The sequence below is a fragment of the Lithobates pipiens genome, unplaced genomic scaffold (assembly GCF_037356315.1).
Source record: "Lithobates pipiens isolate NorthernLeopardFrog02 unplaced genomic scaffold, aLitPip1_a1.2 Scaffold_18, whole genome shotgun sequence".
In the NCBI taxonomy this organism is placed as follows: Eukaryota; Metazoa; Chordata; class Amphibia; order Anura; family Ranidae; genus Lithobates; species Lithobates pipiens.
In genome coordinates this window covers 130,306,067-130,331,494 of record NW_027507758.1, presented here as the reverse complement: position 1 = coordinate 130,331,494, position 25,428 = coordinate 130,306,067, and the positions used below count along the sequence as shown (strand labels likewise).

The 25,428-nt window shown below is 42.2% G+C and overlaps 1 protein-coding gene across 5 annotated transcripts in view; it reads right to left on the bottom strand.

Moving 5' to 3' along the window:
• MERTK (MER proto-oncogene, tyrosine kinase) overlaps positions 1-25,428 on the bottom strand; it is a 171,038-nt gene that overhangs the window by 71,024 nt on the left and 74,586 nt on the right. For all 5 annotated transcript variants that reach the window (XM_077486112.1, XM_077486113.1, XM_077486115.1 and 2 more), the window contains 3 exons: positions 21,679-21,794; positions 12,796-12,979; positions 10,314-10,462 (listed from right to left, as the gene is read on the bottom strand). In XM_077486112.1, the coding sequence (XP_077342238.1) occupies positions 10,314-10,462; positions 12,796-12,979; positions 21,679-21,794 (449 nt within the window). The remainder of the gene's footprint in view (positions 1-10,313; positions 10,463-12,795; positions 12,980-21,678; positions 21,795-25,428) is intronic.

The following is a 25,428-nucleotide window of genomic DNA, read 5'->3' as shown; positions in this document are numbered from 1 at the left end:
GGTCAAGACCATACAGTGGTTTAACAGGACAGGTTCCATTCAGAACAGGACTCGCCATGGTTGACCAAAGAAGTTGAGTGCACGTGCTCAGCATCATATCCAGAGGTTGTGTTTGGGAAATAGATGAATGAGTGTTGCCAGTATTTCTGCAGAGGTTGAAGGGGTGGGGGAGGGGGGGTCAGCCTGTCAGTGCTCAGACCATACACTGCACACTGCATCAAATTGGTCTGCATGGCTGTCGTCTCAGAAGGAAGCTCCTTCTAAAGATGATGCACAAGAAAGCCCCCAAACAGTTTGCTGAAGACAAGCAGACTAAGGACATGGATTACTGGAACCATGTCCTGTGGTCTGATGAGACCAAGATAAACTTATTTAGTTCAGATGGTGTCAGGCATGTGTGGTGGCAACCAGGTGAGGAGTACAAAGACAAGTGTGTCTTGCCTACAGTCAAGCATGGTGGTGGGAGTGTCATCATGGTTCAGGGTTGCCACTTTTTCTAAAAGTCAAACCCAAACACTAGCGGTGCAAAAGAATTTATTTTTTATTTATTTTTTATAGTAAAAACTATACATATATTTTGCAATTAAATAACATTTCTAATCATACAAAGTTAATCACAAAAGTTCCCCTTTACATTAGAGTCCACATAGTTCCCCTTTTACATCTGATCTCACAGAGTTCCCTTACACTGTAAGGGTGGACTCTGCAAACTCTGATGTAAGGGGGGACTCGAACATAAAGGATGTTCTGGGAACCTGGATTTATGGGGAACACTATGGCCTCTGGTGTAAAGGGGAACACTGATGTAAGGGGTGCTCTGGGAACCTGGATTTACCTTACTGTACTCAGAGGCAGGAGAGAAAAGGGGGAACACTTCACAGACAGGGATGGATAGTAAGCTCACTCACCCCTTGGCAGTCAACACCCCTCATCCGGATGTACTGTATCTGAGGCTGCTGGATTTTCTTTTCTGAGGCGCAATGCCAGGGATTGGAGTGTGGGCAGACAGAGAGGGGTAGAGGCGGTAGGAAGAGGAGCAGATCGATCCCACTCTCCTCTCCAGTCTGAGTGTGTGAGAGTGTGTGCTAGTGCTGGCTTTGGGCAGTGTGAACAAGACTGAAACAGACACTGTTGGCTTAGACAACTGCAACCAGCAACCCTTCTGGGATGCCATAATCCAGTCTGAATAATGTGTCCGGGTTTCTGGTGGTCAGAAACCCAGACACATGATTCCAAACCCGAACTGTCCTGGTGAATCCCGGACAGGTGGCAACCCTAGTTATGGTCTGGGGCTGCATGAGTGCTGCTGGCACTGGGGAGCTACAGTTCATTCAGAGAACCATGAATGTCAACATGTACCGTGACATACTGAAGCAGAGCATGATCCCCCACCCCTTCAGAGACTGGGCCGCAGGGCGGTATTTCAACATGATAATGACCCCAAACACACCTCCAAGATGACCACTGCCTTGCTGAAGAAGCTGAGGGTAAATGTGATGGACTGGTCAAGCATGTCTCCAGACCTAAACCCTATTGATCATCTGTGGGGCATCCTCAAATGGAAGGTGGAGGAGCGTAAGGTCTCTAACATCCACCAGCACCGTGATGTCGTCATGGAGGAGTGGAAGAGGACTCCAGTGGCAACCTGTGAAGCTCTGGTAAACTCCATGCCCAAGAGGGTTAAGGCAGTGCTGGAAAATAATGGCGGACACACAAAATATTGACACTTTGGGCCCAATTTGGACATTTTCACTTAGGGGGTGTACTCACTTTTGTTGCCAGCAGTTTAGACATTAATGGCTGTGTGTTGAGCTATTTTGAGGGGACAGCAAATTTACACTGTTATACAAGTTGTACATTTAATACTTTCCATTGTCAGCTAAAAAAGTAAGGAGCCAGTTTTTTTAACAAACAAATCTTAAGGGTAGAACATGTAACCTGTTCCCAAAGGTGAACTTATCCTTTAACCCTTTCACAGCCAGGGCCCTTTTTGAACACATTTAAAAAAATCATTTTAGGCCTGAAAATTATATAAAACATTATATATTTTCTAAAAGCAGACACCCTAGAGGATAAAATAGTGGTAGTTCCATTTTTTTTATTTCACACAATATTACCACAAAGGTTTCAGTAGATTTCAGTAAAAAAAACACATTCAAATACATTTTAGGGGGCACAAAAAAAGCGATAAATTATACAATTTTTGTTGGTATAAAAGTATAAAAGCCAAGGTTTCACAGAGTAAATTGATACGCAATATGTCAAACCATAAACATGTCAGTACCCTACATTTTCCACAGGCAATGCTTAAAAAGCCCCCTAAAAATCATCAGTTTAGTGTTACAAAGGAGGTCTGGTGGTAGAATTATTGCTCTCATTCCGGACGTACACAATGATTTATAACATGTGTACCGCAATCAACATTTTCAGACGTAGGCGCCCCGACACATGCATTTACGTTTGTACGTGCGTGTATATGTGGGGATGTGACACAGCTCTGATGGGAATACACAGACACAGAGAGAGGGTGAAACACCCCATTGGGGACACAGACTGTATTAGGAATTTGACACGGGTTCTAACCTCTCACTACTGTATGCATAACCTCAAAAAAGTTTTGATTTTACTTGCACTTTAAGTACTAAATGTCTCAAGAAGCTAGAATCCCAGAACAAATGAACAAACCCACAATCTTCTAAGGCCAGTTTCACACTAGTGCTTTGTGGTTTTTGTTGCAGCGTGGGTGTATCTGTGGTTTTAATGTGATTAACCTGTGGTCTACCATAGACTTGCTATTAGATTATGCCTTTTTGGTGCATTTTCTGAAAGTGCAACAAAGATGCAGCACGCGGGACATTTGGTGCACTTTCAGAAAATGCTAAACCTAATACAAAGTATATGGGAAACCACAGGTTAACTGCACCAAAACTGCTGGTACACTATCTCTGTGGCCAAACCACAGTACAACAATCAACCTAATAAATAAACTGGTATAAAACTTTCAATGTTATGTGATGCTGTGCCACCATTCCGCCATGTCCACGCTGTACACATTGTCACTCGAAAAGACAATATTTAAGTGCCGCTCAGGTAGAGAGGTCTAACTTGACCGCTGTGAGTGCAGGCATGGACAGGGAGCTTGTCCTAGCTCCAAGCTGAAGCAATGTCAAAGGAAAAGGTCCATAAACTGCACATCATGAAGCAGACCCATGTGCATGAAGTGAGATGAATAGCAGCCTAAGTCCTGACCCCAGCGCAGCCACACCCCAATGCATTTCGCTCTGCCCCTTGGAGCATAATCATCCCCATAATTAAGCTCCAATGGGTGGAGCGAAACACGTTGGAGCTTTCCCAGTTGTAGTCCAGGCTGAGGCTGCCATTTATCTCCCTTCATGCATATGGGTCCGCTTTATGATGTTCGGCTTATGGACCTTTTCCTTTGCATACACAGTGTATCTGTACAAATGTCTATTCTGCCTACAATTTGTGCATACTCCACCAAGCACCTACTCGTCAATGCCTTTTATTACATAACATCTGTCATTCTTTTCACCATAATATATGAGGCTGTATGAGAGATTTCTGCTTTCAGTCTGTTGTAATTAAAATAATGAAAAAATCATGTGTGAATGGTTGAATTGGCATTCTAAACATTTTATCCAATTTCTGTATGTTTTTAGAATGCATCTCTTTGAATATCTGTACAGCCCACAGAGTGGTTACATATATTGTGGGATGGTGATTTCAGTGCCAGTGAAAACAATTACTGAAAGAGGAACACCAAAAGTCCTATATAGCTGGAGGTCTCAGTACAGACAATACTTTCAACAACCATAGCTCTCTTGAACTGTGCATTTCTGACAATAGATTATGACTTGAAATTGATCACGAGTAGCCATGCGTCACACAACAACAGATCTTTCAATTCAGCCTAAGAAGAAAACAAGTGACTGCACTGCTGGTGGTTAACCACATTTTTCCTTTAGCCACCGAGTGGGAGAAAAACGCTAAGCAAGCTGCTCTGAGACGGAAGTAAAAATTAAGCCTTGTAGTCACCCGCAACATTTTATGTCACTAGCAGAAACATCAGCTATTTCTCTGATGACAAGCCTTGACATAGTTCCTCTATTCTCTAAGACAACAGAGACACATATGGCATAAGAACACGTTCAGCAGATAAAAGTTACAGTATGTAGAATTCCTAATATGATCAGAGCTTTTAAAATAAAAGAGCAGAACAGATTGCCCAACTTTGCCAACAATCAACATTTTTCTTTACACTGAGCAAATTACAGGAGCAACATGTCAAAACACAAAAGTGTTTAAAATGTTGGCGAATGGTGTAACATGAAGGGCTCCTGGTGCCTCCTGGGATATGAAGGAGAAGGGATCTCACCGCTCCAGGAGCACACATGCAGGCTGTAAACTGTCTCTTCGGCTGGGAAGCCACAGGTGCTGGCTATTACCACTAGCAACAGACAAAAAACAAGCTCTGGACTGCCGCACTCTTCAGAAAACCACTTTCTTTTATTGGAAAATCACATCACAGCTCAACAAACACAGCGAACAAGGAAAAATTGGTGACGTTTCGCACTAGCTGTCGCACTACAGCTAGTGCGAAAAGTCAGCAATTTTTCCTTGTTCGCTGTGTTTGTTGAGCTGTGATGTGATTTTCCAATATAAGAACTTGGTTTTCTGAAGAGTGCGGCAGTCCAGAGCTTGTTTTCCGTCTGTTGCCTCCTGGGATATGCATGTCATTTGCCTAGGTGAATGATGGAGAATGAGGGGTTTGTCAAAAAAAAAAACTAAAAAAAAAGGACTCAATAAATATCCTGTGAAGGGGGGGCAGGATGCAGAGTTGCCAAGTCATTGGAATGGGTAACAATCCGCTTTAATTTTTTTAAAGCTCATAATGGGGGGGGGGGGGGAATTGGAAAAAAACATTATCTCTCTCATCCCCCCTGCTCCTACCTAGTCACAATTTTTTTTTGTAAAAAAATAAATTCCCAAGCCTACTTTAAATTACCTAAATCTGCCACCACTTGATCCTCTGCAGAGCCCCTTCTGGTAGTGAAGACTGGAAGGCCAGCAATGCAGTCCTGGTCCACTGTCAACCAGTCTTATTGCCACCCATTATCATGATGTTACCACATGGTCACCGGATTCACCAGGAAGCCACAAGAACCCCATTGACAAACTGGAAATATTCACGTCATCAGGTAGCATGTGGGCACCCCAAAAAGAACCCTCCCACTTTTCAGTAAAGAAGCAAGAAGACTCAGGCCCTGGCATAACGTTTGGCTACAGGTTTGGGTCAGTATTTGGACAATTTAGCTTTGTTTTTTTGTTTTTTCCTTTTATGTCTAAATCAGAGGTTGTTGGGCAGGATGTCAGGGCTGGCTTAGCCCTTCCTTCTCTGGGCTGGCTGCTCAGCTGTCAGCTAAGTGCCAGCTCTCATCCTGATCATGCTCGTCTGACCTGCCTACTTAAAACTGTCCAGCTCACTTCACCTCTGCCTTCACCTTGGTCACATCACAAGAAACCATCCCTGCGGTTCTGTTTAACGACTGGCTTGCTGACATCCCTTCTGGCTCCTTATCCTACTTGCTGTTGCTCTACTTAGATCCCTGACTTCTGGCCTGGCTGATTACCCGATCTGGTTATTGAACTCTGACCTGGCTGACTACTCAATCCGGTTACTGGCCTCTGGCTATGCTTTGACTACGCTTTTTCTATTTACCTTTTTATTTTTATTTAATAAACAAGTGTGATTTGATTGTACTTCTGTCTCAGTCTGATTCATGGTTTCTGACACAGGAGAGGGCTATTTGCATGCTGTATGGCCAGCTTTAGACTTTAAGCCCTTGTACACATGGTTGGAGATTCCGATGGAATGTGTCCTATCGGACCATTTTGTCGGATAATCCGACTGTGTGTGGTCTCCATCGGACTGTTTCCGTCGGAGTATCCGACGGACCAAGTTTTCCAACTTGTCCGTAAAATTTTCTGACAAAATGCTCTGATCGGACATACTCCGATCATGTGTAGCCTACTCCGACGGACAAAGTGCCACGCATGCTCAGATCAAATTCCTAGACCGAAGCTATTGGCTACTAGCCTGGACCTAGTCCCGTCGTAACGAAATAACGTCATCACGTTATGTACAATCGGATTTTTCAACAACTTTGTCCGACCGTGTGTATGCAACAGTTTCGGACAAAATCCATCGGACAAAATCCGTCAGACAAAATCCAACAGATTTGGTTGTTAGAATGTACAGAATGTACAAGGGCTAAAGCTTTAGACTTGAAAGACTATTCATAAAGGTGCTTTATTTAGCCTTCTCTAAAAGTAGTGGATTACAGCTACTAGTGCTAGTATAACACTCAACAACACTATTTTAACTGCCTTTATGATGAGATCGATAAAAGTAAAAGTCTATTAACAAGCATAGTCTGATATCCCTATACATTTGTACTGTAATAAAAAAAATTCCGGGATAGCCTTTGGAGGGATCCAAGGAATACTGATAGACCGATACCAGGATGTATATTGTATGTCTCTGTAATACTGTTTCTATATTGTATTCTTCTGAAAAATTGAAAAATATTTTTTTCTTTTAAAAGAGATTCACAAAGATTATCACACAGCTGTTAGGTGTCTACAAACCCAAAGGCTTTTTTCCTTTATTTTCAGCTGGAAAGCCTGTAAATAATACACTTCTTGTCCCTTGGTGGCTACACTCACTATTCCACTGTGTCTATGGAGGGAGCAATGGTTGTAACACAGGCTAAACTTCAAACATGTCAGTCTTTGTTCATCTTTATTACATGGGAGCTGGATGAATCATTCAATCACATCAAAGCACACAGTATACAACAAACGAGCACCGCGCTCGTACTCCGGACGTCACTTCCGGTGTCCTCTCTCTCCTATAGTGTTCCTGTATTTTTTTTTATGGAATACAGGAACACTATAGGAGAGAGAGGACACCGGAAGTGACGTCCGGAGTACGAGCGCGGTGCTCGTTTGTTGTATACTGTGTGCTTTGATGTGATTGAATGTGAGTACCCAGGACTATGTCCGTTTCTTATTAAAATAAAAAAAATTTACTACTTACTTCACCATTGGAGCCTCCCCCTTTTTTTCTTCTATGAATATTGCCTATGGTTTACGGTTGAGCGCCTAGAGGGAACTGCCTACAGTATCTTTACCAGCTGATAGCAACACTATATTTGTTGGAATTAACAAATGCTGTTTGCCTTACAGCAGTGAGGTAAGGTAGCCATTGCACCTAGTGTGTGAACACCCTATTACTGAGGATTCACAAGAGCACCGGTGGAATCAACTCTCTGTTCACGTAGCCTGTTTATTTTATGGCCCCCTACTGTTAACCCCTTCCCTGCCAGTCACATTTACACAGTAATCAGTGCATATTTATTACAGACATTTATTATAGGTTTTTTTAATTTTTTTTATTGTTGGTCTTTTTTTTGCTTATAGTGCAAAACAAAAACAAAAAAAACGCAGAGGTGATCAAATACCACAAGCTCTAAATGTGGGAAAAAAAAGGATGCAAATTTCATCTGGGTACAGCGCCGCACGATTGCGCAATTTTCAGTTAAAGCGAAGCAGGCCAAATTCTAAAAAGTGCTCTGGTCAGGAAGGGTGTAAAATATTCTGGCGCTGAAGTGGCTAAAATGTTCCTAACTTGGAAAATGAAAACGAACTAGACATGTGCATGATGAAAAAATGTGTTTCACTTTGTTTCGTTAGATCTAGTTATTTCGTTTCATTAAATTCGGTTGATCCGTTAAAATTTGTATTCGGAATTTTTTTAATTATCTTTGAATTTACCAATTTTTGTTCAATTCAAAAACGTTCAAAACGATAAATTTAGAATCGGTCGAAATCAAAATGTTATATTTTTTTCAATTTGAATGAGGCAATGTGAACAAACAAAAGAAAAATCTTCATCAAATGATTACAATGACTCTTTAAATCACATTTGGCTTAACATAAACTTTATTATTTCGAAATGGTACACTAATCACACACACAGTCTGTGATTTCAGAAATATGTTTACAGTTCAAATTCAAATGGAATTTAATGTAAAGTTAGATTCGAATTTCAATTTGGATTTCTGAAATTTGGACAAATTTCGCTTTGTTATTCGGAGCATTCGGTAAACTTTGTTTATACTGTAATTTGGGTATTCAGATATATCCGAATCTCTGAATAACGAAAAATTTGTCCGAACATTAATTTGAAACTAAGCGAACCGGACATGTCTAAAACTAACTAAGGACTGGTAAGCTACAAAAAAACCTGACATATTCATCCATCTACGCTACATAGTGTAGATGGACGAATCTCCTGCTGCAGCCATTGTACTGTGACAGCAGGCTCCAGGAGCTTTCAAAATAACCTAACAGTGGCTGCATCTGATTTGAAGCAGTGAGGCTCAGCCAACAATTTTCTACCCAACTCCTTTGATTTTTCAATTGAGGGATGTTGGGCAGGAGGAGGCCAACAGGGCTGCCTACTGAGCAAATTTTAGGCAGCTTTCCCAAAACTGGGAAAAATTCATACAGTGTATGGGCCACCCTTTCAACAGTTCAGTGTTCATATAAAGAAATAACGATTCCACAACTAAGCAATATGTATGCTTGTGTATAGGAAAAAATTATAATAATAATATATAATGAGTGGAGTTAATAATAATTTTACTGAACTAAGCCTAATGCATTCAGTTATTTAAAACATGTACACTCATGTACACATATACATATACAACTACATTCTGCAAGTCCACAGAGTCATTTATGTAACAGTTAACTCTGCTAAACAAGGTGCTAGAAAATGCTTATTGGCAACTTGTAGTTTTGACACGGTGGGGGAGATTTACTAAAAATGAAGCATGGTGGTGCAGCTCTCCACAGAAACCTATCAGCTTCCAGGTTTTATTATCAAAGCTTAAAGTAGAAGTCAGACCTAGCACTAAAATCCCAGAATCTACATACATTCACAATCTAACACTGACCTATCTAGCCCTGTAAAGAAGAAATCAGTATACATACCATTTTTGAAGCCGATCCAACCCGGTCTCCAGTGGTGGAAGCTCTGCAGAGGACACAGCCAACAACAGCTGTGCAATGAATGGAGAGTGACATCCCCCACAGAGTTACTATGGGGCTTCCGTTGTCGGCTGTGTCCTCTGCACCCTGTCTCCACAGCAAAGCCATGGCTGACAGCTCAGCGTGGGATGGGGTCGGATCGGCTTCAAAAAAGGTATGTATACTGATTTCTTCTTCATAGGGGTAGATAGGTTAGGGTTGGATTGTGGATGTCTGTAGATACGGGGATTTTAGTGTTAGAATGGACTTGTACTTTAACCACTTCAGCCCCAGAAGAATTTACCCCCTTCCTGACCAGAGCACTTTTTGCGATTCGGCACTGCATCAATTTAACTGTCAATTGCACGGTCGTGCAACGTTGTACCTAAACAAAATTGACGTCCATTTTTTCCCACAAATAGAGCTTTCTTTTGGTGGGATTTGATCACCTCTGCGTTTTTATTTTTTGCGCTATAAACAAAAAAATAGCGACAATTTTGAAAAAAACGCAGTATATTTATCCTTTTGCTATAATAAATATCCCCCAAAAATATATTTAAAAAATTCTTTTTTCCTCAGTTTAGGTCGATATGTGTTTTTCTACATATTTTTAGTAAAAAAGAAAAAAGAGAACCATTGGCGTTAATACAGCGATCAGTGCGATTAAAATGCATTGATTACTGGAAAAATGCCACTGCCAGTGAAGGGGTTAACTGTGTTCCCTGGGATTCTAAATGAAGGGGGAGGGACTAACTAGAGGAAGTGACAGATTGTGGTTCCTAGCTAATAGGAACACACGATCTGTCAGAACAGAACAGGAAAGTGTGTGTTTACACACACTCATCCCTGTTCTGTCTCTCCTCTTCACGATCGCGACCGCTGGCCATGAGTACTGGCACCCCCACTGTGCAGCCAGCGCACGCACCTGCTATCCAGACCCCGCGAGCCCACATACAGTTAAGCGGTTTAACGCAGGGGAGCCAACCTGCTGCAGTAAAACTGCGGTGGCTGATCCGGAAGCGGTTAATAGAACAAGCTGAAGTTAGAAGCTGACTGGTTAGCATGCACAGCTGCACCAGATTCTGAGTGCTCCAGTTTTCGTTAATCCCCCCAATGTGTTTTTTAACCCATTAATATGTAATAAGAAGAATATATCCAAAAAAGGGTACATATGTATTTTAAATGTTGATACTTACTGGACTTCCATAGACTTTCCACGTGTGCCATATCTTATAACCTAGAAGAACCCCATTCATAGCACTGAGCGAAGGTTGACTCCAGTTGACTTTTAATGATGATGATCCATTTAATACTATGGTGATGTTCTCCGGAGCAATAGATGGAGCTAAAAAAAAGAATAGATTTCAATACTTTTGCAACAATGTTAGCTTTTTTTTTTTTTTTTTTTATTGAATAGAGAGAGTTTTAATACTATAAACTAAAAAGTGATGCACTAGCTACTGGTATACATGGCTTCCCTTCTTTGCAGAGAAGTCCAGTCTTTGGACCTTTCTGCAAATACATCCTTTCAAGTAGCATATATCACATGACATCATATCCATATATCATAGAATCAATCATAGATGACAGATTGAATCGAAGATGCCCATTTTGGGATATTTCCTGAATTAAGCATAGACCAATAATGCAACTTTTTTTTTCCTTCTATCAGTACACACTAGATATATATTGGAGTAGGATCAAGATCCACAGAGATTATTTAAAAAACAAATTTACCAACTTATTTTAATCTATTTGTCAGGTCTCCTCCTGTTCCCTATACTTATTAAAGTGGTTGTAAACCCTTACAAACCAATTTGACCTACATGTAAGCCTAGATTAAGGTTTACCTGTAGGTCTAAGAAATATCTCCTAAACCTATACGGTTTAGGAGATATTTGCCCGAAGACAGGCATCGCTGTCTACGGCGCATGCGCACTGAGCGTGGCATCGTCAATGACGAAGATGCTGCACGCGCCGGCTCCCGTGCGCATGCGCGGGAGTGACATCATCGCAGCTTCGCTGAATGACAGCGGCGGAGCTGGGAGACCCCACCGAGAAGATGGATGCGCCGGACTACAGGGGACAGCGGTTACTTCGCTGGCTCCTGTGTCAGGTAAGTGACACATAATGGACTACTATGCGATGCATAGTAGTCTATTATGCTTTGCCTTTGCAGGTAATGAAAGAGCAAGTAAACCCATCAGGGTTTACTTCCTCTTTAAAGCAGTATTAAATCAAAAAGCAATTTTATTATATGCTTAGATGTGGTGGCTGCATTAGCTTTATTTTTTTAGGCTGTCTTTTATTTTCATCTAGGCATCTAGCCAGTAAGTCTGTTGTTTTTCAAAAGAACAAGCTGTCCTGCAGATATAGCAGTTATAGGGTTGAGGCAAACCATTTAATGAAGACAATGCTGCATACTTTGATCAGAATGTATTTATTTATGTAAACCCTTTATCCCAAAAGGAAACAACTGTTACTTTAACGGCTTAAAAAATGTTAGCTGGAGTTCAGCTTCTATGTGTTAGTGCATCTAAATCTGCAAGTATATCTAATGCCCCGTACACACGAGAGGGATTAAGTCTGACAGACCTCCAAAGGAGTTCCGCCGGAGTTCCGCCGGAGTTCTGGCGGACTTTTCGACCGAACGGACTTGACCACACACCATCACACCAAACTCCGACGGAGTCGAACGTGATGACGTACGACTGGATTCGACGTAGGAAGTTCCTAGACAGTAGCCAATAGCTGCCCTAGCGTCGGTTTTAGTCCGTCGGAGTAGCACACACACGAGCGGATTTTTCGAAGGGGACCGGGTCCGGCGGAGTTCCGTCGGGAAAATTTAAAGCATGCTTCATTTCTAAAGTCCGTCAGACTTTAGCTTCGCTAAAGTCCGTTGCAGCCCACACACGATCGGATAGTCCGCCGGACTCAGTCCGTCGGAGTTTGGATGTCGAAAAGTCCGCTCGTGTGTACGTGGCATAACACTCCCCTCTCCCTAGATTAACAAAACTGCTGTCCAAAGGTGTATTTGTGCTCCTTGGCGCAGAGCGGAGGCACTCTACTACAGGAGGTGTGTTACTGGCCAGATCACCAGATAAACAAAGAAAACGAAAGTAGCCACCACATCTAAGGATTAGTAAGCTGTAATATATTACCGTACATGTTTTTTTGGTGTAATACTGCTTTACGGTATTCCACATGCTTCATTCTTCTGTAAAGCAGATGTTAATGGCACAATAACTGTCTCTAAAGTATCTGACACAATTTGAGTAACACCAGGTTGTCCTTTATGTTTTGATGAGAAGCAGGGTTGCTGTTTCTGTCTTGGGGTTACAATGCTGCTCCTCCATAGACACAGTACAGTAAGAAAATGCAACCACAGTAGATGCTATGGAGCATATTGAGATTGTAAAGCGCTTCCTGGACCTGTAGCTGAATGCTAGGTCTCCCTCTTTGCCTTGTGTACATTGTGCCTTGGAGGAGATGTTTGACTTTTGGCTTTTGTTTTGTCTAGCTCCATAATCGATTTCTCTTTTTTTTCTTTTTTTTTTTTGTCTAATTTCTCATATTGTTCTGACTTCTGACTCTGAGATGTCTAATGTCCTTCTGGCTCCAGGTTCCCAATGTTTCAACACTGGCCCTGAAAATGACCATCATTTTTATGGCTCTTACCTCCTTCTGCAGTTTTGGCCACAATCCATGGACTTGGCAATGACCAGCCTACTTCATTCCTGCAGGAAACACTGATATTGTATTCTGTAAATGACTTTAGATGGTTGATCTGATGTGTGTAAGGTGGTACAGATGTGTTATATATCAGAGAGGATGTGTCATTGCCTTGTATGAGTTCAGTCACCTATAACAATAGAGTAACATATACGGCAGTGTTAAAAATTAAAACTTTCAATTTTAGCTTTGGGTGGAGTACAGACAGTTTGTAACATTTGGTTATTGCTGTCTGAGGCTTATACGAGGAGATATTCCCCAAACATCTGTTCCATTGATCATGGGGAAGGCCATACTGCCTGCTCTACCAGAGTATAAGTACGAATGTTAGATGGCCTCAGCCAGTGTTGCTCCACAAACCACACCCCCTGATGTGTTTCACCCCGCCCATGGGGCTTAGTCATAGAGGACCTTTATGATCTCTATGACTAAGCCCCGGTGAGAGGGGCAAAACGTGTCAATTGCAATATTTGTGGAGCAGCGCTGGCTGAGGCCATATAACATTCATACTTTTACTCCAGCCGGAAAGGGAGTATGGCCTTCCCCATGATCATAGATTCTATCTTCGCTGGATTAGTGAGCCTACATGCCAGTGCCCCTGTCGCTCTTGCTTAGAGCGGCGCCCCAAGTTTTATGTTGGGTAACATATCCCAGACAGAAAAACATCACAGGGGACACAGGCAGCTAAAAATGCTCTCTCAGAGACTACCCGTCATTGTCACCAGCATAGTAAATGAAGAACAATCTTCCTAGTGGGGCCACAGAAATAAAAACCGACAGAGGTACTAACCAAGCAAACCTCATTTGAAGCAAAGAAATCTATGACTGATTATATATCATTATGTATATGGCAAGCTTCATTCAGGGCAGCAAGTTTGTGTTCAAGAGAAGTCAGCACATCCAGATTCTCAACCTCTGCTTTAGCAGCAAAATCATAGCTTGGTTGAGAACAAAGGAGAAGAAAACTGTAGTCCCCTTCCTGCTCCATCCAGTCATAAACCTAATAATATAATAAAAATGTTACCTATTTTGTTAATCTCTGCCCTTTTTTTTTATAATTTTGAATTGGAAAAAAAATGGTTCATGGCTGTCAGCTGAGCCAGGTAATCTAATACAGGGGTCTCCAAATTTTCTAAACGAAGGTCCAGATTACTGTCCTTCAGACTTTAGGGGGAGCCAGACTGTGGCCAGTGGGAGTAGAAAAGTTCCAGACATCAGTGGGGAAAAACATCTTTGGTGTCAGTAGGAGGAATTGTGACCAATTTTTGGGTGTCATTGGGAGGAATTGTGCCCAATCATTGGATTGATTGGGCCCAATTGTTGGTGTCACTGGGAGGAGTTGTGCTCCTTCATTTGCGTCGGGGGGGGGGGGGGGGTAATTATGCCCCATTCTTCGTTTTAGTGGATAAAAGTTCCCCAAGGCCCAGATAAAAGAAATCAAAGGGCCGCTTGTGGCCCCCAGGCCACAGTTTGAAGACGATCTAATATATAGCTGTGAGGCAAAGAATGAGATGTGATATTTTTTCTGAAACTGTGAATTCTTCCAAAAGTACAAAAATCAGGATTGTTCTGACAAAACAAGAACGATTTGGGCTAGGTATGAACTGATACAGTTAAATACAAAGTTAACATGAGAGCTTTCTAAAGACTACAACACATTGTACTTTGTCTTATTAATTGAAGACATTTGTTTTTTTTATCCATAACTGAAAGTAACATAAAAATGGAACATATCTGTCACCACTACTGATATAGTATCTCACAAAAGTGAGTACACCCCTCACATTTTTTGAATATTTTATTATATCTCCCCATTCACATCTGAGACCTTGTAACACTAATGAGTCACATGACACCGGGAGTGAAAATGGTTAATTGGGCCCAATTTTATACATTTTCACTTAGGGGTGTACTCACTTTTGTTGCCAGTGGTTTAGAAATTAATGGCTGTGTGTTGAATTATTTTGAGGGACTGCAAATTTACACTGTTATACAAGCTGAACACTTACTATTTTACATTGTAGAAAAGTGTAATTTCTTCAGTGTTTTCACATGAAAAGTTATGACAAAATATTTACAAAAATGAGGGGTGTACTCACTTTTGTGAGATACTGTATGGATAATAATGTTTAACTGGTCTTAGAAAGTCTCATCTAAAAAGCAAATTCCACAAAAGAAACTACACCCTTTCCTGTCACCAGCAGTGAATGCAGGAAGCAACTTCTTTTATCCCTCTTCCTGAACTATGTTGGAACATAAAACAAAAAAAAAAAACTACGGTGAAACCTTTCATTTTTTACTTTCTGAATAAAAGCTAATGACCTCGTTTTCAAAGCTACTTAAGCAAGCGTTTCATGTACAGTTACATATCAGTTCAATTCATACAATATACACATCATCATATGTGGTGTATTACAATATGATACGAACATGTAATCATTTGGAATGGGTTCATTTAAAAGCATGTGGCCCTAAGGTACCAGAAAACTGAGTCACCCTATTTTCTGCTCCCTTTCAAAATAATCAACAATCAAGCTTTCCCGTTATACATAATAGGTTAGCAAGTTAAATTCTGACTAATAGGAAGCTGTGAAAAATAACATGTCAGTAAAGCCTAGCACCTGCTTTGCAGAATAGATAATTGTTTCTGGGATTACTACTTAAAATGGAACTTTAGTCAGAAAATGAAGTCCTGCTAGATCACTTCAGGCTGGTCACTTTTGCAGGTATAGCTATGTAAAACATTAAAAATACAGAGAAGTATCTATACAAATCCAGTAATACACAGTCATACCATGCTCTACACATGCTCAGTTGCTCTCTATTTTTAGGCACTTTTAGGCACATTTAGGCACTGACGAATTTGTGGAGGCCGATCTGCTGACAGCCCTAAAGCTGAAATAAACCCTTGTCCTTACAGCATGGGAAACTGCTTCTGTTTGATCTGCAACTGCCATGGTGCTGCACATGTGATCAGTTATGACACCAGCCATTTGATGGTTTGACAGTTTGGTTGAGGAAACAAGCAAATGTGACAGTTAGCAATCCCGGGATTCTGGGAACATAACGGTTTTGAATCTGTTAAATCGATGGGCTTTGTTCCCCTTTGTGATTTACTTCTGCTCAGTGGCTCTGGGCTTCAGAAAAATGGCAGCCTCAAGCAAAAAGAAACAAGAGCAATGCTGGGGGCAATTTACAGCACACACTAACTTAGGTGACATAATTGTTCATTAAAAATAATGTTCTTTAGCAAGGAACATACTGTTTATTCCACATTAGGTTCTTATGGGTAACGTTTCACTTTAATATGAAAAAAGCACAGGTGTTTTTGACCCTTCCAAATAAGTTTTTTTTTCCCCATCAACAGAAGATCTAATCTGAGATTACAACTGCACCAGTCCCTGAAAATTAATTTGGTGTTTTCACTCCATTTAAGATCCAGCACTTTGCAACCGGTATTATTATAAGAACAAACCTTAGTTCTCTAGATTCATTTTTGGTCTGATAGAGCGCCCCTTAATGGGAGGAGGTTGTATAAAAACAGTCTAATAAAAGTGCATCTAACGCCTAAAATTGTTTTTAGTCTTGGATAGAGTGGTGAGGAGTTAGATCAACTATCTGTATTTCATTGCTGTCTGTTTCACTAATAGGCAGGTAAGCAAGTTCCTGTTTTGGGACTATTGTGTTAATGTTCTAATTGGATACAATTCCTATGGACATTTGATTTTGGGGTCTTTAAGCTACAAGGTATGATGTCTAGTGGGCAGCCTGATGTTACATTGCACTAAGAGAGGAATACATAGGTTATCTGTATGGGAGATCATATATTGGCTTCTGAGAAGCCTTTCATGTAAAGTTAATAAGTTGTGGAAAATTTGCCTGGTCTGAAGTTATTCCAAGGAGTGCATGTATGGCGTAACACAATCAATAACAGGGCTTATTGGAGGACAAGACCAGTTAGAGAAGATGCAGTACAAGTGTCTAACATGCAGTGAAGCTACACAGAAGAGGCTATCTTGCTGTTGCTAATGACTACTGTACTAGATTTGGGTGCATAAGCAACCACGCAGTTGGGAAGTCAGAGATTGTGAGCTTGGTTCCTTCCCTAGTTATCAGAACCCCATTATTAGTTCCAACATCGTGGCACGGGGCGTCGTAGGGACCTAAAGTGGAAGTCACAGAAGATGGAGTAAGGCCTCTGGGATTAGTAAACTTGGGATATGTAGAAGATTTCAGCTTCCTAGTATTCAAGTGAAATTATGTCATTGGGAGTGAGGTGACTGGCTACTGGGCTAGGGGTGTCCGGTACAAGCTCAGCAGTCCTGGCTCAGAAATGCTGCACTAAAGAGAGAAGTTTAACATTAACTGTTTTCCATAAAGTAGAGAGCTTAAAGAGGGATTCCACCTAAAAAAAAATTATTAAAAGCCAGCAGCTATAAATACTACAGCTGCTGACTTTTAATAAATGGACACTCACCTGTCCCGGGTTCCAGCGATGCCGGCAGCCGAGGCCGATCGATCACTCGGCTCTCGGCTGCTGCCGCCACCATTCTAGGTGACGGAATCAGGAAGTGAAGCGAATCGCAAGTCGCGCAGCGCAATAGGAATTGTCCGCGCTGTCACTGGGACCCGTGTGTGTCCCAGCAGACAGCGCGGCAGGACAGGAAATGACATAGACTCCCACGGGAGTCTATGCCCGGAAGTGGGTGTAAATACCCTTTGACAGGTATCTCCACCCCCCTCCCCCCTGTAAGGTGCCAATTGTGACACCGGAGGGGGGGGGGTTCCGATCAGCGGAAGTTCCACTTTAGGGTGGAACCCCGCTTTAACCACTTCAGCCCCGGACCAATTGTCAGCCTAAGGACCAGAGGTCTTTTTACAATTTCGCACTGCACTGCTTTAACTGGTAATTGCACGGTCATGCAATGTTTTACCCAAACGAAATTTGCGTCCTTTTCTTCCCACAAATAGAGCTTTCTTTTGATGGTATTTGATTGCCTCTGCGATTTTAATTTTTTGCGATATAAATGGAAAAAGACCGAAAATTTTGAGAAAAAAATATATTTTCTACTTTTTGTTATAAGAAGAATCGAATAAACTCAATTTTAGTCATACATTTAGGGCAAAATTTATTCAGCCACATGTCTTTAGTAAAAAAAATGTCAATAAGCGTATATATATTGGTTTGCGCAAAAGTTATAGCGTCTGCAAACTAGAGTACATTTTCTGGAATTTACACAGCTTTTAATTTATGACTGCCTATCTCATTTCTTGAGGTGCTAAAATGGCTGGGCAGTACAACCCCCCCCCCCCAAATGACCCTATTTTGGAAAGTAGACACCCCAAGGAAATTGCTGAGGGGCATGTTGAGCCCATTGAATATTTTTTTTTGTTCCAAGTGATTGAATAATGACACAAAAAAAAAAGTTTACAAAAAGTTGTCACTAAATGATATATTGCTCACACATGCCATAGTTATATGTGGAATTGCACCCAAAATATATTCTGCTGCTTCTCCTGAGTACAGGGATACCACATATGTGGGACTTTTTGGGAGCCTAGCCGCGTACGGCACCCCGAAAACCAATCACTGCCTTCAGGATTTCTAAGGGTGCAAATTTTTGATTTCACTCCTCACTACCTATCACAGTTTCGAAGGCCATAAAATGCCAAAATAACACAAAACCCCCCCAAATGACCCCATTTTGGAAAGTAGACACCCCAAGGAAATTGCTGAGGGGCATGTTGAGCCCATTGAATATTTTTTTTTTGTCCCAAGTGATTGAATAATGACACAAAAAAAAAAAAAAAGTTTACAAAAAGTTGTCACTAAAAGATATATTGCTCACACATGCCATAGTTATATGTGGAATTGCACCCCAAAATATATTCTGATGTTTCTCCTGAGTATGGGGATACCACATATGTGGGACTTTTTGGGAGCCTAGCCGCGTACGGCACCCCGAAAACCAATCACTGCCTTCAGGATTTCTAAGGGTGCAAATTTTTGATTTCACTCCTCACTACCTATCACAGTTTCGAAGGCCATAAAATGCCAAAATAGCACAAAACACCCCCAAATGACCCCATTTTGGAAAGTAGACACCCCAAGCTATTTACTGAAAGGCATGTGGAGCCCATGAAATATTTTATATTTTGCCACAAGTTGCAGGAATATTACAATTTTATTTATTTTTTTGCACAAAGTTGTCACTAAATTATATATTGCTCACACATGCTATGGGCAAAAGTGAAATTACACCCCAAAATAAATTCTGCTGCTTCTCCTGAGTACGGGGATACCACATGTGGGGGACTTTTTGGGAGCCTAGCCACGTACGGGACCCCAAAAACCAAGCACTGCCTTCCGGATTTAAATATAAAACGCTACCAAAAAAAACTGTTAGTGATCGCAGGGATCAGGCCTGACTCTGCGAACGCTGCAGTTATGTGTTTAGTGTTTTGTAAGTGACAGTGATCGATCGATGCTGCACTTAGGTGGGCTGGGGACGGAGGGGCAAAACGCAGGTGCTAGCAGGTATCTGGGCTGATCCCGCAAACAATGCATTTTTTTTGAAACCCTAAACTGCTGGCGACACTAGTATAGATCTGATCAGTCAGATATGGATCTGTTCAGATTCTATACCACTACGGGAGGTTTATGCTTTGCGCGTGGGTGTTAGCGGTACTGGCACTAACCTAGCGCTGCCTGGGGCGACGCAGACCCTGACGCCGGGTGATCAGGGGGTTAAACCTTTATTGGGTAATAAATGGTGGGTGTCCTGATGCTATAAAAAGCAAACTAACTAACCAGAGTCATCCGTAAAACACTTATACGTGATCACTGGTGAAAGGGTTAACTAGGGGCAATCAGGGGGTTAAAATCTTTATTAGGTAGTATATGGGGGTCCCTGGCGCTAGATAAATAACAACAATTTATTTATTTTTACTATTATAAATAATGCTCCTCATATTGAATATTTAATTAAGTAAATCTCAATTGCAACTGTAAAGCCCCGTACACACGAGCGGACTTTTCAACATCCAAAGTCCGTCAGACCGAGTCCGTCAGACTATCCGATCGTGTGTGGGCTGCAACGGACTTTAGCTTCGCAAAAGTCTGACGGACTTTAGAAATGAAGCATGCTTCAAATTTTCCCGACGGAACTCCGCCGGACCCGGTCCCCTTCGAAAAATCCGCTCGTGTGTATGCTACTCCGACGGACTAAAACCGACGCTAGGGCAGCTATTGGCTACTGGCTATGAACTTCCTTATTCGAGTCGGGTCGTACGTCATCACGTTCGAATCCGTCGGAGTTTAGTGTGATCGTGTGTGGCCAAGTCCGTTCGGCCGAAAAGTCTGTCAGAACTCCGGCGGAATTCCGGCGGAACTCCGGCGGAACTCCTTTGGAAGTCTGTCGGACATAAGTCCTCTCGTGTGTACGGGGCTTAAATTTGTTTTGCACATTTTTGTATACTTCTAATCAAGAGCTATTATCCACTTAACTCCAGATACGCCCTAAGGTCTCCTGAAGAAGTGACTGATGGTCGCAAAACTAGTTGAGAAAAAGAATTGCCATCAATTTGGGCATCAACTTCTGGATCACTGGTTTTCTCCAAAATAGAGGGCTGGACACAATTATATAATGTGGCGGTATGCCATTATAAAGTGTGTAATGGCTATGTAATTAATGATTTTAATGTCTAAATATTTTTGTTTTCTTTCTAAATAAAAAATCATTGTAATTTTTACTTCTGTTCTACTTGTGGTATCAAGACAGTCCTCAATTCCACTGGTATTGCACGGTGAGACACTGGGAGTAATCCGTGTTAATTCCCCTTTTCCCCCCTTTTTGTAACATAACTAATGAGGATGAGGATACCAACCCCTAAATAAAGTATATTAATTCCAATGCAGGCACTTTGATTGATCTATATCCCTGCTTATTTGTGTGTCTACTTGGAATGAAAATCTCCCCAATGGAACAGAGATGGCCAAAAAAAACCTCTACAATACCCCAAAAATGTTTTGGGATTTATATATACTTCAAGTTGCAAGAATTGGTGGTGGAGCTGAAGACTGGGTCTTATAAAAATGAATAAGAAAATGTTCTTGAGAAAGTATTTCATTTTTCATAATCCACAATTAGCAATTCTAATAAAACTACATAGAGGGAAGGTTCTTTTATCTCAACATGAAAGCTTAATACATAAATATTTATCCGTATTTGCCTCTCATTGAGTTGCTGTCTGATAGATCTGAGGAAGAGTTTTTTTTTTGATATATCCTCTCTTTTTTGTAATCCTTTATCTCCTATTGTGTGTAGAAGAACAGCCCTTTGTGCAGAGGGAGGACTAGGCAAAGCTGGTGCATGTGTGTCTGAGCAGTGGCACCAGACCTGGACCTAATCCTGCAGGAATGGAATCCAGATATCGTGACACAAAGATTTCCTTCTTTGCCAGGACAATCTTCAAAAGAATTCAAACAATTGGAGAAAGAGGCTTACAACTGCTTTGCAAATTCATTTTCAATTAACTATAAGGCACGTGTCATTGTTCAATCTATAAATAACTGATTTTCTGAGAGTGCATATGAAATATTTTCTATGCATTACATTAAAAGATAGATTTCACCAAAACAGGTGTATAGTGACAACCCTAAATTTGGGATTTTCTTTATCTTTCAGTGTTGACATCTGTGGTCATCAAACCTAATAGTGAATCTCCCCATTGGGCACACAAGTATCAATAAAAACCTGACAGAGGTTCTATTCCTCCACTATTCTGTTAAAGAAAAATAAGATACATTTGTTTAATCCACTTTGGTACCTGTATGTTGCAGAGGCTTAGAGGAGAATACCCATCAAAACCAGGAACCCAGGAAAGAGAGATGCCATTTGATAATTCCTTAGAACAATTGACTTCAGCCAGAGGAGATGGAAAATCTAAAAATACAGTAAAAAGAAAACACTGAATGTGTACAGCTAATACCAAGTGGAACATAATCTACATTCTGTTTTTTTTTATAGCTATAGCGAAAAGACAACATAAAAATTTAATGTAGGAAGAAATTGTCCCATTTTATCAACCTATAATATCACTTAAGAAGTAATAAATAGTGCTTAAAGCAGAGTTCCACCCAAAAATTGAACTTCTGCTTTAAGGGAAGGTGACCCCCTGACATGCCACATTTGTAATTTTTTTTTTTGGGGGGGGGGGATAACCTCATTTTAGAAGGTTCCAGCTCCCACTTCCTTCCAGGGTGCACCGCAGCACCGGAAGGGAGATCACCTCTCCCCCCCCCCCTCCAGGCAATCATATGGGACACATCACAGGTCCCAGGTGATTGCCCGGCCAGTAACGGTGCGCCGCGTGGCTCGTGCATGCGCAGTGCCTGCCCAGCTGTGAAGCCAGAGCCGGGCACCAACAGTGACTATGCCTGCGCGGCAGAGAGGAGGGGGAGATGAGCGGGGCTTCGTTCCACTGCATCGCTGGACCCCGGGACAGGTAAGTGTACCTATTAAAAGTCAGCAGCTGCAGTATTTGTAGCTGCTGAATTCATTTTTTTTAAACAGAACTCTGCTTTAAGGCCTGCTAAAATGACATACAATATCATTGGTTGAGAAGCCACTTTAGCATCTTTTAAAGTGTTTTTTTTTTTTAAACTGCCAGCCGCGTTATTAAAGGCTGGCATAGCACACTGTGTAAATCTTTTCCAAAAACGAGTAGTGTAAATAGCTATTTAGAGCTGTCTTTAGGCCGGTCACGTGACTTGCAGCAGCTTTTCAGCTCCAATACACGGCTACTGCAGGAGGGACCATGATCTCCCTCTGACGTCAGCCGGGGAGATCTCGTGGCCGCTTGGCTCCTCCCGCAGAAGCCCTGTCTTGGAGATGTAAAGCGGCGCGAGTCACTTGACTGGCCTGAAGACAGCTCTAAACAGCTATTTAGAGCGCTTTTTTTTAGAAAGAATTTACACAGTGTGCTATGGCAGCCTTGCAGTGCCAAATTTAAGTTTTTAATTCTCAATAATAGCAGTGATGGGGGGAGGGTCAGGGTGGAGCGGAGACAGACAGAGAGGTCGCTGATAAGCAGGAAGGAGGGGGGTGAGGGGGGAGAGAGGAGAGCCGAGGAGAGCACAGCAGGGCAGCGTATGATGGGGGGACATACTTTGACCACAGTGATCAGGGCTGTGTAGCCCCGATTATGGTGGTCAGTTCAGAGAGGCATAGTTGCCAACAGTCCAGATTTTCCCAGGACAATCCCGATTTTGGGACCCTCATCCCGATCAGAGGCCATAACGATTTGGCATTTTGCCTTTTTTGTCCAGGGAAATGGGAAATGTTTGCTTTTTCAGCAGCTGGCTCCAACAAAATGGCCACTGGCGCCGCCGCTAGATCATTCCCCTTGTCTTGTCTCTCTCTGCCCAGGCAGCGATGTAACTGTAATGTACAGGGGGTAGTAACTATGTACAGGAGGGGGCTTAACTATGTACAGGAGGGGGGTAACTATGTACAGGAGGGGGGATAACTATGTACAGGAGGGGGGTTAACTATGCACAGGGGGGAAACTATGCACTATGCATAGGGGGGATACTATGTACAGAGAGTTAACAATGCACGGGGTGGTTACTATGTACAGGAAGGGTAACTATGCACACACAGAAACGATACACTCATGTGCACAAGCGAACCACCGAACCAGCAGTACACAAGCACAGGCCTTGCTGCCCTCAAGAGTGGGGGAACTCTAAGAGTCAATTAGACAAGTCTTTCATTGGTGCACCCTCTTTGTTTTTCTTTCATTTTTGACTCTTACGGTAACTATGCACAGGGGGGGTAACTATGTTCAGGGGGTAACTAGGGGGAGAGGGGTAACTATGTACAGGGGGAGAGGGGAACTATGTATAGGGGTAACTATGGCTCTGCCTGGGACGCTGATGTAAGGATTGAGGCTGGGAACACTGGTATAAGGACTGACTATGCTGGGGGCAACAGATGTAAGGAGGGACTCTGCTGGGGGTACCTGATGCAAGGAGGGACTCTGCTGGGGGCACCTGATGCAAGGAGGGATTCTGCTGGAGGCACCTGGTGCAAGGAGGGACTTTGCTGGGGCACCTGATACAAGGAGGGACTATGCTGGGGGCACCTGATGCAAGGAGGGACTATGCCAGGGGCACCTGATGCAAGGAGATACTATGCTGGGGGCACCTGATGCAAGGAGGGACTATGCTGGGGGCACCTGATGCAAGGAAGGACTCTGCTGGGGCACCTGATGCAAGGAGGGACTCTGCTGGGGCACCTGATGCAAGGAGGGACTCTGCTGGGGGCACCTTATGCAAGGACGGACTCTGCTGGGAGAACTTGATGCAAGGACGGACTCTGCTGGGGGCACCCGATGCAAGGACGGAGTCTGCTGGGGGCACCCGTTGCAAGGAGTGACTTTGCTGGGGGTACCTAATGCAAGGATGGGCTCTGCTGGGGGCACCTGATGCAAGGACAGACTCTGCTGGTGGCAGGCGATGTGGCAGGTGACACGCTCAGGGATCCCACCAATTTGGCATTATGGTGAGTTGAGTGATTTCATTCTATATTACAACGTATAATAGAAATAATGCACTTCAATCATCTTGACACCATAACAACCATGGTGCCGGGATGATTGTGCTAACACCAGGTGTTTGGAGTATCTTTATCTGCTGATTGCTAAACTTTCTAGAATACACATATTTCTATTGTTGTGTAGGATCTGGGGCTGCTGTCCCTCCATCCCTCTCCCCCCTTTCCCTCTCCATCCCTCATTCATCTCAGACCACACCATCTCTAACCACACCCCCTTTGAGCCACGTAAAGTGTTACTAAACCCACAACAATAAAATCAGTCTGTATATACAGTAAAGCATGCTTGTTAAACTCACTAGGGAATCTAAGGGGTTAATCATCCTCATTATGTAAAAAGGCTGTTTAATCCTGTCTCCTCTGATCCCCCCTTCTTTTACTGTCCCCAATCCATCTGCTGATAGAACAGAGCACTAGAAGGCACTCTGAACATGCTCAGTTTGGTGTGTAATGATATTTTTTTTGGGGGAGGGTGCATGTGATCAGCACAGGGCCAATCAGCACTGTCCAGACAGAAAGTCAGAGGTCATGCAGCCTCATAGGACAGTCAGAGGAGAATGAAAGTCCTTCAACAAGCTTTAACCAGTGCACTGATAAAAGTCACAAGACTGCTATATGCTGCTGACGAGGAAATGTATTTAGTAGTTTAAGTTTATATTTACTAAAATAATTGCATTTCCATGTTAAGTGTACTGTCGGAGACCAGATATAGTGAATGCAGGGTCTTGGGTTTAGTAACACTTTAAATGCCACTGTGGTTGATGATTCAGGGTCAATGTCTATTTTTGTCTTCCACAACATCACACCAATACCAACATCTATTCATGAAATTGTTTTGGAAAGTTAAGAGGAACCTAAACCTTCTGTGACCTCTTGATCTAATCTTTGGTTGCACAACCTTTTTCCATAAAACATTTCATTGTTTTATTCAAGTAAAAATTTAATTTCTACTGCAGGTGTA